We start from the raw sequence: 15,909 nt of genomic DNA, 5'->3' as shown, positions 1-15,909 counted from the left end.
TACCCCACCCTTCTAACACGTAAATTATGAACTCGTTTTCCTCTGAACGCACCGCGAAGTGACAGTTCTAAGAGTTCCACTTGAACATAAATTACAAATCAAATTCGCACTTTCACACGGAAAATTCCCTAATTTCAAACACACATGAAATCCGTACAGGACTCTCACCTGTTTATAGAAATCATGCACCGTTAGCAAAATAACGACGTTATCCGTACAGGACTCTAACCTGTTTATAGATATAAAACATGTACCCCTACAGGACTCTAACCTGTTTATAGATAATCATGCACCGACGTTACTCTGCCCTTCATTCAAGCTCGGATATAACTAATACTTTTATCACAGTGAGTTTTATGGAAGGCGCTTTGTCCCTATTCTCATGCTGCTCTAATTTCTTAGAAAACCCTCACTTTACAAGATTCGCACCTAGCCCTAACACTGTGCTGCACGGCGACAACACTATGGTACACGGCGATACCTCTTGTGATACTCGGCGATATCACTGCAAACAGAACAGATGACTTGCGTGACTAATTTCTCGCCACACAATCTATACCGGTATAGCTTACAGATAGCACGAAAAACAAACTCAACATGTGTTAAAACATCGATCCTATTTCCATACCATAACACTTTAGTAACCCTTAGCAACCAACATATTACCTTGGTTACCCTTAGCAACCATCAATTTCTGCTACCAGAGAATTGATCCAGCGGCCTATAGAAAATATATCATAAACAACGCTACCCAACTTCATAACCTATAAACAAATTTCTACACTAATTTTTGGACCCATTTATAAACATGACATATTTTGGGCCTACTGAATCAGGTGGTCAGATTAAACCTATATACACATAATTTACAACTATATACAATTTTATACATCTGCGGAAAGAATATTGTCATTAGAATAAATCCTAACCATTTAAACGACCACCATTGGCGATGGGATCTAGCTAATAGTAACCTACACTTCTGAATAACCAAGACCAGCTTGTTTGTCAAAAGTAAGATTTTATTTACTAAATTATGGTATTTCAAAATGTAATTTTATTATTGTAATTTTATTAACATTAAAGTAAGCATGTTTGAAAAGCTTCATAAGAAAAATACAATTTAGTAAGAAATTCAAAGTTTAAGTAAGAATTTAGCAGTTTAGCATTTCTAAAGCCTAAGTCCCTAGCTAAGCTAAATAAATGGAAAATAAAGTAAAGTTCATTGAGGATTCTTACGTGCTCCACGCAAAGTCCAGCAGCACTTCACCCTCATCGGAAAGTCAGAAAGCAGCAGCCAGCCCATCCCTAAGGGCATGACTTTTTATACCTTTCTATGCTAACTAAACTAATCGAAGGAAAGTTTTCATAAATCCTCGAAGTCCCATTGGTTGAGAGTGACAAGTGACATGTCACCCACATTTCAAAAGTTCCATTAGGTCACGTTTCTTAAAGACCATTGTCTTTTCCCAATGCAACCAGGAGCTTCCTTGGTTTGCAACAATTGTAAATTAATGTTCTCACAGTGTTCATTTCATTTCCGCGGGTGCCAAGTTAGAGCTGACAAAATTGTCCTTTATCACTTGCTTCCGACCTTGGCCACGTCCGACAAAATGGTGACAGCATGTCAGATTTGCTTAGTGAATGCAGCTTTGACGAACACTTTTTCAGAATGGGCTTCTCGTGACTTGTGCAGAAGTAAAATTCAGCTTTAGCAAACTCGAGCAAACTAGGCCCAAAAGTAGGCAACTTATGCTTTCTAGTAATAAACAAAAACAAGAAAAGTATTAATAAAAGAAATAATGTTGATTCTGTATCCACCCTAAGTTTACTAATTAATTAACCCTCCCGATTAGTCTAATGTTACCTAGCAAATGCAAACAAATAAAGCAGCGTTTATATCTACCAGTCTTCATTAATCCATGAAACTTATGTGCACCTAGAATAGTAGAAATGACATCACATAGACAAGGAAAAGCAAAATAAGCACATGCTTCTTTTAAGTTTGCTGCAGTTAGTAATGACAAAAACGAAAACAACAAATTATTTTTATTATTTTGCACGAACAAAAAGATGCAACATTTATGCACGTTTATGAGCACACATGTTAGTCCCCCCATGTGTAAAGTTTAATCTAGGTTGTATTAACACGATACATCACAAATTATTAATATTATTATTCATGTTATGGAAATGTGACTTTGCGAGTTTAAACAAAATTTTGTTTTCTATCTCGCTCCATCACCAACTTATGCATCAACAGGGCCAGGCGAGTCGCCAGGATCTTGACTAAGATCTTCACCTCTGCTCAATATCAGTCTGTACGACGAGCAGTCGTCTGGTGACTTGCCATCTTTATAGATTACGATGGTATTGGCCAGCCTCTGGCTCTCAGGCAGCTTCCCCACTTTGATACTCTCCTGGAACATTTGTAATATATATGATGCAGATGTGGAGGCTGTTACCTTATATAGTCCAATTGGCGGCCATTGGGCACATTGCTTTCCCAGTTTTCAATGCCTGAATTGCCTGTGTCACTTCGCTTTCTGTAAGCTCTAGCTCTAGACTGTCTCTATCTGTCTTTTCGAAGGAGAGTACATTGAGAGTGCATAGGAGTTCCTGCGCCTCTACCTGGATAATTTGAGTTGACGACGTGTACAGTTGTCGATAGTAGGCTGCAAAGGCATCCGCTATTCCCTGTCTGTCTCTGAATTGTACCCCCACTTCTGAAGTGACTTTGAATACCCATCTAGAAGCGTGCTCCCTTCTGTCCAGCCACACCAGCAATTTACTTGCTCTTTCACCCACTCCTTAGAGTTGGTGTAAGGTCGCACGGTTATGTGCTCTGGCTTGTTCCCTGGCTATATCCCTATACTTCTTCTGCTTAATCTGTAGCCTATGTTGCACTTCTGGGGTATCTGACAGCAGCAGTTCAGATTCCAGTTTCCTAATCTCCTCTTTGGAGGGAGCTGGGTTTCTGTTGCAGTAACACCCCACATTTTGCCAGACTACTGATGCACTTTGACTTGATGTGCCTGGGTCCCTGCTAATCAGGTTCCCAGGGCCTGTGTTCTTTCCCCAAAACTGTACCCTATACACCCAATTGGCACTCTCTGGCCACAATTCAGTCCCTGGTAAATGGTACCACAGGTAGCCAGGGAAGGCCTCTAAGGGCTGCAGCACTTATTGTGCCACCCTTAGAGGTCCTGTACCTTTACACTCACACACTGTCTTTGCAGGCTGCGTGTTTTGGTGCAGAACAAAGTAAAGAGTCAATATAGCACACATCCCTGTGTGCCATGCTCAACCCACTGCCCTGGCATAGATCAGTCACACCTCTAGCTGGGTGCTCTATACCAACGGTGACGGTACAGGCCCATGAGCCCTGGACCCCAACAGTGTCTAAGTGCATTCTTAGACATTGTAAGTGCAGTGCTGCCATTAAGAGTATATGGTGCCTGGGAGTTTGTCATTATGAACTCCACAGCACCATAATGGCTACACTGAAAACTGAGAAGTGTGGTATCATACTTCTCAGCACATCAAACCCACACTAATGCCAGTGTGAGATTTAATGACAAATGCACTCCTAGGGCATCTTAGAGATGCCCCCTGAAAAACGACCAGCCTCTGGTGGGTTCCCTGAGTGATACACACCAGCCTGACACCATGAGACATGTTTGTGGACCCCTAGGGTGGGAGCCCTCGCTCCCTGAGCCCAGAAACAAAGCCTTTCCTGGGCAGAGGTGTTCACACCTCCACAGGCCAGGAAGAGCCATTTGTGGCAGGAGAGCTTCAAAGGCCTGGAAGCCTTTGTAATGCGACCCCCAGCCTCTCCTGCTATCAGGAGCAGCCCCCTTCCTGTCTCCCCTCCTTTTCGGTGGGCAGACAGGTAGGAACAATTAGCCAGCCCAGAAGATGTGCCAATCTCTGCCAATCCCACCCCTCAGGTGGGGGAGGCGAGGTGAAGCCCACTCTTCAGTGCCTGCCATCTGCTCCCCTATTAGGATTAGGGATTGGGCTCACTCTCCCACGTGGGGCGAGCACAATAAGGGGAAAGTTACCCTAAGATCAGTAGCCCATTGGCTACTGACCTGGAGACCCCTAAAATGCCCCCTAAATACTGTATTTAAGGGGCAGCCCTTAACCACGAAGGCAGACCAGAAACCAGAAGAAGAAATGAAAAAGAAGGACCGAACAGCTGTGGCGGAGCTAACAGGAGGAGGACGCCCACTGACTTGGCCCCAACCCTAACGGCCCATCCCCACCTCGAACCTGCTCCAGCAAAATCCCTGTGTGTCCTGCAGCCAGCAACCTCGAGAAACCCAGAGGGACCTGCCTGTCTTCAATCCCAAAGACTCTGTCTCCCGTGAACACCGGATTTGTTGAAACAACAGACTCCAGCTCCGCAAGGATCCACAAGTTTGCACCACTCTGCATCGACTGCCATGGTCCGAGTTCGAGTGGCCCAACACCAAAGGAGGTCTCCCCGGCAATCCTGACCCAAGATCCGGTGACCCCTGACCTACCTCAAGCCTCCAACTGACTCCTGCAGCCTCAAACCGGAAGGACCCCCAACCACGACCAGGAGCTGGTAAGACGATCTGGCCCTAAAAGGCACCTCTGCACCCGACGCCCCACGGCCTTGGGCGGCCCAACCGATGGTGCCTAACCAACCCCCAACATCCCAACTTACCTTTCCAAGTGGTGGTGACACCCAGAAGAACTTCGTCCCCGAGCCTGCAGTGCTTTTGCAAACCGGAGACTCCCCATTGAAAGCTACTGGGCACCCAATGCCAAAACAGCACTCTGCACCTGGCCGCCCCAGTGCCGCTGAGGGTGCATCATTTGTGCTGGCCTAAACCCCCATTTGCCCTGAGCTTAAGTCCAGGAGCTTTGCTCCCACAAACCAGTGGCCTGCCCGTCAGCGGCCACCAACCGGAGGCCCCCTAACCCCCATTGGATAACATTGGGCCTCAGCACTCTGCACCCGGACGCCCTAGTGCCGCCCTGGGTGTAACAAGAGTGCATCCTTGACCCTGGGGGACCCCCGAGTCTAACCCCAGAATACCAACTCCCACAACAAAGTACTTTCCTTTGAACCGATAACACTATTTCCCTCCATAGGATAACATTGACTGTTTTTCTATGAAAAGTTTCTAAGTGTGGAGTTGGAAAATCTAATAAATTCTTTTACAACTGTGCTAAATAACAAAAACACTTTTACTTACCTGTTTACAGGAAATGTCCCAGTGTAGTATCCAGGTATACTTTACAGGAAATGTCCCAGTGTAGTATCCAGGTATACTACACTGTGTAAGAACAGTAATCTGAAAGTAATGTACTGGCCATTTTACTAAAAAGCCCATTCAAAGTATAAGTACTGTATTTCCAAAGCATTGTAAATCAAAACAAAGGGCATATACAATTGCAATCTAAACTGTGTTACAGCTGTATATAGCTGCAAAGTTTTTATCACTTACCTGTGCCAGGCTTGTTTGGTTCTAGGAAATGAAATAACTAAAGGAATATTTTTTATACAAAGACAATTGGTCTGAAGTTTAGTCTTTGAGTGTGTGAATTCATTTGCTGAGTGAGTCTGTACAACAAATGCTTAACACTGCCCTTTGATAAAGCCTTACTGCTCGACCACACTATATCAAATAGAGAGTGAGGTGCTATCTACTTTACCTCTGACTACCTTTTGTGTTCCACTGGACTCTGCACACACTATACCTCACTTTTGTATAGTATATACAGAGCCAGCTTCCTACACTCTTCTAATACTGTGAGCTAGCTCCCTTATCTTTTCCTTTAAATGAACAGCAATTTAGGAGACTCACTGACCTCTAATTACAGCCTTATAGGCCTCCACAGGGTTTGGTGCGAATCTACCAACCCCTTATTTCCTTCAAAATAATTAATTGAAGTTTTCAATAAGTCTTCCCTAATAGATGAAGTTTTGAGGTACCATGGATTAAATGATATGTAGTTTCTCCTGATTGGTGTATTTCTCTATAGGTTACACTGATTGGAGAGTGATCAGAAATACCCAGTGGGAAGAGGGTTGCCTCCAGAAACTGCGATAGCTGGTCTACCAACCCGAATACATAGTCTATACGAGACAAACTTCCATGTACACTTGAGTGGGTGGTATATTGTCGGGTAGAAGGATTGCGCACATGCCACACATCCACAATGCCGATTGCTGACAGGAACTCAGCCAGTGCATTCCCTGTACTGTCTTTTTGTCTGGTTGGCCAACGGTCCATTTCTCCATTCAGGGCTGCATTGCAATCTCCCCCAACTAATAGCTCACCCTGTGGCAGCTACACTGAATGAGCACCCAACTCGGCCAGTGAGGGGGAATGGAGCCATGCGGGAATGTACAGTGATACAATATGTAATAGTCTACCTTCCCAGTTCCCTGATGGGGTCACAAAGCGATCGAGAGGGATGTGCGTCACTGCCCGTATCGTAAATGGAAAGGACCTGCGTAGAAAAATACCCACCCCTCTTGAATCTCTGGAGTACCCCGCATGTGCAACTAGATGATAGCCCCATCTTTTGTATGCACAGTAGGACGTTCCCTGTATATGAGTTTCTTGTAGCAGGAGGATATCGGGTGTCCGTCACTTAATGTATTGCAATACCACCCCTCTTTTAATTTCATCCCCTAATCCATTTACATTTGCAGGAAAGGATCTCAAGACGGTTGGGGGATGTTGCCCTGCTCACTTTATCTTGCATCTGGATTGTATGAAAAAATGGCCAAGGGTATAACCACTTCACGAGATCCGACAGCCCCCTCCTCCACTCACTCGAGGGCCTTTGGGCAGTGGAGAGCCCGTTATCCACTCCAGACACAGTCAGGATGCCCTGTATTCCGCCTCTTGAGTGTTTGTGATATGCAGATATGTTTGTACTGTCTTAACTATCTGTAAAGCGTATCCACTGAACTGAAACCTTCCAATAACATCTTCACAGAATCTTACATTTGTTTTACATAGGTTTTATCGTAGCTCTATCTGCTCATGGTAACAGAGGCAGATCAGTGTCAGAATACATTTTAAAAAAAGGAGTACAAGAAATGGAGATAGCTTTCCCAACAGAATTATTTAGTGACGTCCTATGCTAACGCTCATCTGCATTAATTTTTCTTCCAGCTGTGGCATCAGTTGGGACACTAAGGGTTGGATTTTACCAGTTCTTCTCTCCCCCAAAGGCAACATTGCTTGACATTTTCTGGAGTAGACCTAGACCACAGTCCGCTCCTTTTCCTCCTGGATGTGACAATATTTAACTTACGAAGTGTAGGATATTAGTTCCCTGACCAGTCTTTCAGATGTGCTAGTAGTTGGGTCATTACTCACTCTATTTTGCTTCTCTTTCCTTTACAGATGTGGAAGTCAGTTGTTGGACACAATGTGTCTGCAAAGGTGGAGTCAGCTGGTGACGATTGGGACACAGACCCTGATTTTGTGGTAAGTCCAGATATTTACTTTTGTCCAAAGGAAGGGGTGGACTTAGCACTTTACCACACCAGATGTGAGGAAGATACTGCCTTAAATAAAACTCTTGTCTGCAAATAAGCAGGAGTTCATATACTGCTCTGTTATTATATTGTGTATGCATACTTTGATGGTGCATGGTCACCGAATAAAGTATTACTACTCTTCCTACTACCTCTACTAGCCCAAACATTCTTCTTTTCAGCCTTCCCAACATAATTATCTTACACAGTCTTTTGTAAGTATTTGTATATTTTTCAAGCACAGAATCCAGTAGGACTGACTATCACTTACGTACTGGGGCTGTTCAACCCACTCACTGGTCCCAGTATCAATGAGTCAGTTGTTCTGTTTTTCTCAGTATCAGTGACTTACTGGTGCTGCTAGTCCCAGTGTCACTGAATTAATATTGCTGCTACAGGTTTCTCTAGAAGTGAATACAGTCTGCCTAGAAGTGAATACAGTGCTGCTAGAGTTGAACGAAAGCCTCGCTGACCTAACTGGTCCCAGTGGCTGTAACTCGCTGGTGCTGCTGTTACCAGTGACTCTTGACTCACTGGTGTATCTGCTTTTAATACCTAGAATTCACTTGTGATGCCTGTCTCAGCATAAGTGACTCGCCGTTGCTGCTAGCCCCTCTAACAGGGACTTTCTAGAGCTGCTTCTGGTGCCAGTAGCCATAATTCACAATAACGTACTATAATGCTGGTGCCAGTGTCTTTGAACCTTTAGTGCAGATGGCCCCAGTAACAGTAACTTGCCTTTACTGCTGAGCTCTGGATCTATGTGTAAGTGGTGCTGCTGGTGCCCGTTTATGCGGCTCTGGTGCCGCTTTGAGTAGTATGATTTGCTTTGGAGTATGTCGTCCCAGTGTATGTGATTTATTTATTTATAAGGGGTCTTTTGCCATCTAAATAAGTTTCTCACTTTTGCTGCTGATGACCGTGACTTCTTTGTGCTGCTGTTCCCTGGATGGGACATACGGGTGCTGATTGTGCCAATATCCGTCAGTCAGTAGTACCCATTGAATGAGGTTCTGCTAATTTCAGTAAAAGTTACTTATTAGTGTTGTTATTGCTACTATTAGTAACTAGAATTTTTACTAATACCAACATGGGCTTCATCTATGCTGTTCACTAAAGAAGTGGTTCATGTGTGATTCTCAGTATCTGCTTGTTTGACTTTCGGGTATTTATTTTTTTGCAGAATGATATCTCGGAGCAGGAGCAGAGATGGGGGGCTAAAACAATTGAGGGTTCAGGACGTCCTCAACATATCAAGTAAGTGAAATAATTCCTCACCGTAGTTCTTGTGTCATATTGTGATTTTCAGCACATAGCTATAAAATAAAGATATTGCACTACGGTATATAGTACAAGATCTGTAAACTAGGAATTGTAAAACGGGTGTGATGGGTGACCTTAATGTATTTTCAAAAGTTTTGATTGGCACAAATATAGTAGGACAGAATATTGCAGGTTGGAATATCATATTTTTAAGGTACTGTGTATCGTTTTTTGTTTTTAAATATGTGTCTATAATATTGTTTTGTAATTACTTTGTTGTGATGTATCAGTTTTTATGTTATAAGGCATTATTATTTTAATATTTTTGGAATAGTTTATTCTATTTTTGATTTGATACTATATTTAAACATATTTCATTTTATTTAAATGTATTTATTGGCAGGTTTTTAGATTTGTTGGGGAATAAGGTGGGAAGCTTTTAATATTAACATTTTATTTTTAATTTGTTAATTTGATATATAATTATGTAAATTATTTTATTTAAACATTATTATATAATGTGAAAGACATTGGCAATTAAATGTAATTGTTAATAAGATTTTTGATTTCGTAAATAATTTAATTGTTTTTAGTAGTTTATATATTATTGAATTGTATTTTGGTTTGGGTTTTTATATAATAATGTATGTTTTAGTATTATTTTTTATGTTAATGTGTATTGTTAAATTTTTCAAGCATTATTTTATTTTGTTTTTATTGGTGATGAATATTTGAAGTAGGCTGGAAAGTGTTTTAAAAAACAATCTATGTATGTAATTGCCAATGTACTAATGTTAATTCTGTAGGTTTTAATACATCTGTTAAAATAATTTTTTTGTTATATATATTTGTGTATATATATATGTGTGTATGTATGTATGTGTATATATATATATATGTGTGTGTATATATGTATGTATATATATATATGTGTGTGTGTGTGTGTATATATATATTACCTACTGGCGGTCGCCAGTAGGTATATATAGTTAGGATTTTTTCTCTATGGGTTTTTTGAAAATTCTATGTCTAATAACTTTGGCGTTTGTGGACGGAATTGGCTGAAATTTTCAGGAAAATGGCACATTTTGTTTCTGAGCAGCCCCTGAAAATTGGGGGGGGGTTCGTCCAGGGGGGGTCGAGAAAAAAGGGGGGTCCCAAAACGTGTTTTTAACATTGAGTTTTCCATAGGGCGGTTGGCCTCACTTTTAGCCCGAACGGCTGAATGGATTTGCACGAAACTTGGCAAAATTGTAGGGACTGGTAGCCCGATGTGCCTTTTGTAGGTCTCAATATATGTGCTACAGTGGATTTTGAGAAATTAACGTTTAAAAAAAGATATATATCTGTAACAGCGGACCGGGCAGCGCTCCAGGACGCGTACTTTTCGCGCAACGGAGCTTTGTGAAGCGAAGCTGATTGGTTCTCCGGCGTCTGTCAACATTCCAAACAGTCCGTAGCGGCCGCCATCTTGTCTCTCGGTAGGATCGAGAGACAAGAGGAGGCCAAAGCGAAGGGGCAAATGACCATAAGGGGGAATAGTAGATCCTCGCTGACCCCCTAGGTTTGATGTGGAGGTTTTAAAAGGGCCCCGCGGGGCAAAAAAAAAATAATAATAATAATAATCGAACGGCTGAATGGATTTGCACGAAACTTGGCAAAATTGTAGGGACTGGTAGCCCGATGTGCCTTTGCTAGGTCTCAATATATGTGCTTCAGTGGATTTTGAGAAATTAACGTTCAAAAAAAGATATATATCTGTAACAGCGCACCGCTTCGCGTACTTTTCGCGTTACGGAGCTTTGCGAAGCGAAGCTGATTGGCTCTCCGGTGTCTGTAAACATTCCAAACAGTACGTAGCGGCCGCCATCTTGTCTCTCGGTAGGATCGAGAGACAAGAGGAGGCCAAAGCGAAGGGGCAAATGACCATAAGGGGGCATAGTAGATCCTCGCTGACCCCCTAGGTTTGATGTGGAGGTTTTAAAAGGGCCCCGCGGGGCAAAAAAAAAAAAAAATAATAATAATCGAACGGCTGAATGGATTTGCACGAAACTTGGTAAAATATTAGGGACTGGTAGCCCGATGTGCCTTTACTAGGTCTCAATATATGTGCTTCAGTGCATTTTGAGAAATTAACGTTCAAAAACAAGATATATATCTGTAACAGCGCTCCGCTTCGCGGAGATAAAATTATATCTGTATTACCTAGCTGTTGCTAACACCAGTTAGCGACGGCTAGTAGGAGATAGCGACCATCTTGGGCCCCACTTTGCATGTGAGTGATATTTATCACTAATGACATGCAAAGTGGGCATGCCAAGATGTTAGCGACTGGAAACAGTCGCTAACATCGCTATCTCCTATTATCAACTTTTGGAAATATTCGAGATAAGCGCGAATATCTCCAAAAAGTAACAGCTGCCCTGAGCAGTTCTTAGCCATGTTATCCAATGGGAGGTGGATAACATGGCTAAGAGCATTAGCTCGGTAATGCATGAATATCGCTGAGTTTTCAGCGATATTAATGCATTGCGGTCGTTTTTTATCGTATTTGCGATAAACCTTGATAATAGCAAGGTTTATCTGCGATAATTTCTGACGGTAAAAAAATCTTTGCAATGCATCGTTAGGGATAAATATCGCTTAACTTTGGTAATATGCCCCAACGTCTGTTAACGTTCGATTCGAAGGAAATCAGGAAGTGTTGAAAAACATTGTCTGCGCCATCTTGTCTTTTTTCAAATGCCACACTTTTGTCGTGCACGGCAGCCATTTTAGATGCCTTGACCAGACCCACTCTGTGCACGCTGTCGATCCTTAGCATGGCTCCCCACCCTCGCAAGCATCTCACCCAGGCAGTGGTCACCCCCGCTCTCTGTCTTATGCATGGGTAATAAACCTCCCCCCATCTGCGCTGCTCTTCCCTGAGAATCACACCCTGTGCCCGCCCGACACCTCCCTTTCGCCCTATTCACTACCGCACCGTCTGACACTCCTTTTCCTCTGTGTCCGATTGTCCAGGCCGGTCCTAGGCTATCAGCTAGCCCTGCAGATGTAGTTCATGGCCACAGCTGTAAAGAATCACCCCTCTTCAAAGGAGTTATAGTAGATCAAGGCCCACACTCGATGAGATCCGTCACAGCAGAAGCGTTGCTATTATCTGAAAACCATCCTGTATTGTGATTGGGGAGGGGACCGAGCGCGAAGCGGAAGATTCCAGGGATGACTCTTTGTACATCAAAGTTTTTACAATTATGTGTCACATTAAAAATATATAGCACTCCGACAAAGTAGTAAGATTATAAAACTTTAATAATTTATAAATATATACAAGAAAACAAAAATAGTAATAACATATAAACATTTTTAGGGAAAAACAACGAAGTAGCGGTCGGCTGTGCGAATAGTCCCAACGCAGCACAACATCCAGATTTCCGGCGTGGGGCGTCGCGGGGGTGGGTCATCAGTAGCAAACTGTTGTGCGAATAGTTCCAAGGCAGCAGAACGCGCCGAAATCTAGATGACACGAAAGTGATGTCTAGTAAGTTGCCACCCAGCAAATAACGGCGTGGGGCGTCGCGGGGGGTGGGTCATCAGTAGCAAACTGTTGTGCGAATAGTTCCAAGGCAGCAGAACGATGGCACCAAGGTGATGTCCAGTAAGTTGCCGCACTGGTTTTGGTATCCTACAATGCTTCTCCGAATAACGGCGTGGGGCGCCCCGGGGGAGGCGGCGTGAACGGGCCTCTCCAGGTGGAGTGTCATCTGTTGTAGTGGGGCGCCCCTTTACCGTTTCAGTTGCCATTCCGTCCGTTTTTGGTCCACTGTGTCAAAAGCCGCAATTCAGCTGAGTTGCGCCCACTCTTGCGGTGCAGCGATAGGCGGCTGTCACAGGACTCTCAAAATGGCGGCAGGCTCTTTCCTTTTTGGGCCTGGTCTACTGAAATGGCCCTGGGACACCTTGGAAATCGGACGCTTGTCTGCTAGGTCTTGGACCCCATTCTCGAAAGCGTCCCCTCCGCCTTGAGAATTCATCAAAAGTTTTGGGGGCCCCGACTCCTGCAGGCTTCTGGTGGGGAGCGGCTGCCATGATTGCTCGCGGAATGACCACGACGGAGCTACGAGATGGTGGTGCTCTCATGCTGACGCCAGTTTAGTCTGAAACATCCAGAAACAAGGTGGGGCTTTCATCGTTTGGGGAAAAAAAAAAAGTTTTCATCCAATGAAAAGTGTTGTTTTTAGGTCATATGATCAAGCCTTCCATCATTAGGAAACCAAAAGTAAAATGAACCAATGAAAAGTTTTATAAACAAGTCACATGACCTGTTATGCGGCATAGGGTATAAAATGCGGAGAAAATACGTTGGCACGTGAGGCGGCGTCAGTAGCGGACCGATGTGCGAATAGGCCGAAGGCAATACAACGCGCCAAGATCCGGATGGCACCGAGGTGGTGTCCAGCAAGTTGCAGCACTGGTGTGGCCATCCTACAATGCTGAAAGTCGGCGTGGGGCGCCCCGTTGGCCTGTGAGTTTGCGTCAGTAGCGGACCGATGTGCGAATAGGCCGAAGGCAGCACAACGCGCCAAGATCCGGATGGCACCGAGGTGGTGTCTAGTAAGTTGCCGCACTGGTGTGGCCATCCAACAATGCTGAAAGTCGGCGTGGGGCGCCCCGTTGGCCTGTGAGATGGCGTCAGTAGCGGACCGATGTGCGAATAGGCCGAAGGCAGCACAACGCGCCAAGATCCGGATGGCACCGAGGTGGTGTCTAGTAAGTTGTCGCACTTCTGTGGCCATCCTACAATGTTGAAAGTCGGCGTGGGGCGCCCCGTTGGCCTGTGAGATGGCGTCAGTAGCGGACCGATGTGCGAATGGGGCCAAAGGCAGCGCAACAATATTTTCTGACTGACACCACAAGGCGCTGAGATGCCAAGATCCGGATGGCACCGAGGTGATGTCTAAGTTGCGGACTGATGTGCGAATGGGGCCAAAGGCAGCGTAACAATATTTTTTGTATGGAAGATACCACTAGGCGTTGAGATGCCAAGATTCGGATGGCACCGAGGTGATGTCTAGCAAGTTGCTGTACTGGTGTGGTCATCCTACAATGCTGAAACTCGGCGTGGGTCGCCCCATTAGCCTGTGAGATGGCGTCAGTAGCGGACCGATGTGCGAATAGGCCGAAGGCAGCACAACGCGCCAAGATCCGGATGTCACCGTGGTGGTTTCATAGTTGAGAGGCACTTCATCTGCAGTGGGGCGCCGAGATCCGGATGGCACCGAGGTGATGTCTAGCAAGTTGCTGTACTGGTGTGGTCATTCTACAATGCTGAAAGTCGGCGTGGGGCGCCCCATTAGCCTGTGAGATGGCGTCAGTAGCGGACTGATGTGCGAATGGGGCCAAAGGCAGCGCAGCAATATTTTCTGAAGAGAAGACACCAAAAGGTGCTGACATTCCAAGATCCGGATGGCACCGAGGTGGTGTCTAGCAAGCTATGCAGTTGAGTTGTGTGCGCACTTGCGGCGAATAGGTCGAAGGCAGCATAACAATGTTTTTTGAATAGAAGACACCACAAGGCGTTGAGATTCGGTTACCACCGAGGTGATGTCTAGCAAGTTGCCGCACTGGTGTGGCCATCCTACAATACTGCTCCGAATAACGGCGTGGGGTGCCCGAAGGGGGGGGGGAGCCGGCGTGAATGGGCCTTCCTAGGTGGAGGCTCGTCTGCTGTAGTGGGGCGCCCCTTTACCGTTTCAGTTGCCATTCAGCTGAGTTTCGGCTGCTCTTGATGCTACAGCGACAGGCGGCTGCAAGAGGACTCTCAAAATGGCGGCCTGTTCTTTGGATTTGGGCCTGGTCCACTAAAATGGCCCTGGGACACCTTAGAACTCGGACGCTCGATTTTTTTTTTCCTTTCCTGTACATGCAAAAAAAGGTAAATGCCCGGTACGTTACACGCTTCATCTGCCACGATGAACTCTCCAGAGGAACCGAAAAAAAATATAGTTGTGGTAACTATACCATGCATCGTCATATGGAGAGGTGGCACCAATTAATTATAGTGCTGCATAAAAGAGATTTGGAGGAGAACCCCTGACCTGCTAGTACATTCATCAAAGAAGTGGCACTGAGAGCTTCAGAGGCAAGGGAAACGGTCCCAAATATTTAGAAGAACTTTGGAAAGATTAAAATGACATGTTTAGATTGTGGGAAATTAATTTCATGTGGACAGATGAGTGTTACTCTAATAAATACAGCATATGAACATCATCATAGTCGATGGTTGGTAGAGACATTTTGACTATATCCTGGACCTGCCCGTCCTCGCCCAAAATGGCGCCGGAATAAATGGGACTCGTAACTACTTGTTGTGTACTGGTTGCAGAACCTTGAAATCACGAGATACGTATGCAGTTTTGAAGCACATGGCGGGCGGGGACGAGAATTGATTGACTATTTCGACATCCCTATTGATATTAAGTTCTGATGTGTTATTGATTACTGTACTGTTGAAAGTTCGAATTAACGTCACCCATGGTACTTGCCCGCAAATGTATATCTAGATAATTTTATTGTAACTGGCCCTGTCGTATTTTAATTATAAAATGTACGTCCACCGATTCCGTAACTGTTAGACACCTTAGTTCTTGCAACCTAATGGCCCGCCCGTTACGTTCCTCTACAGTGTAAATGTCTATTCATCATATACGATTGCAGTTTGCTCTGTGGCAGGCCCACGTGGTTATAGGCTCGTATTTGTATAATGAAATTTTCACAATAAAGGTTTTTAAAAGAAAACATGGTAGTAGTATATACATTGGTAAAGTTTTTAATAATAGTGACTGTTTTAGAATCATTAAAAGGCAAGTGAAATAAAGCAGACCAATTACATGAAGGGTAAAAGGTATAATACGAAGGAACGCAGTAAAGATAAATGGTCAAGGGCTGTTGTGTTTTCTATTCCTGCAACATAAAGTGATCGATAAGAATCTCATATTCAGGCGTATCGGCGACTAAGACAGCAGGTCGACCCTCTTTTGCTCAACGGCTCCGTCATGGGACGAAGAAACGCTCTTTTTCTCGAAAAAAGAATATATTTTACTTGCAGGACA

General features: G+C 44.3%; 1 protein-coding gene across 2 annotated transcripts in view; it reads left to right on the top strand.

Moving 5' to 3' along the window:
• The window catches only part of LOC144820631 (src substrate cortactin-like), a 186,473-nt gene that overhangs the window by 63,780 nt on the left and 106,784 nt on the right, over positions 1-15,909 (top strand). For both annotated transcript variants that reach the window (XM_078677948.1, XM_078677949.1), the window contains exons 2-3: positions 7,401-7,484; positions 8,718-8,791. In XM_078677948.1, the coding sequence (XP_078534074.1) occupies positions 7,401-7,484; positions 8,718-8,791 (158 nt within the window). The remainder of the gene's footprint in view (positions 1-7,400; positions 7,485-8,717; positions 8,792-15,909) is intronic.

This window comes from Lissotriton helveticus, chromosome 1_1 (genome assembly GCF_964261635.1).
Source record: "Lissotriton helveticus chromosome 1_1, aLisHel1.1, whole genome shotgun sequence".
NCBI lineage: Eukaryota > Metazoa > Chordata > Amphibia > Caudata > Salamandridae > Lissotriton > Lissotriton helveticus.
This window is presented reverse-complemented; position numbering and strand designations above follow the sequence as displayed.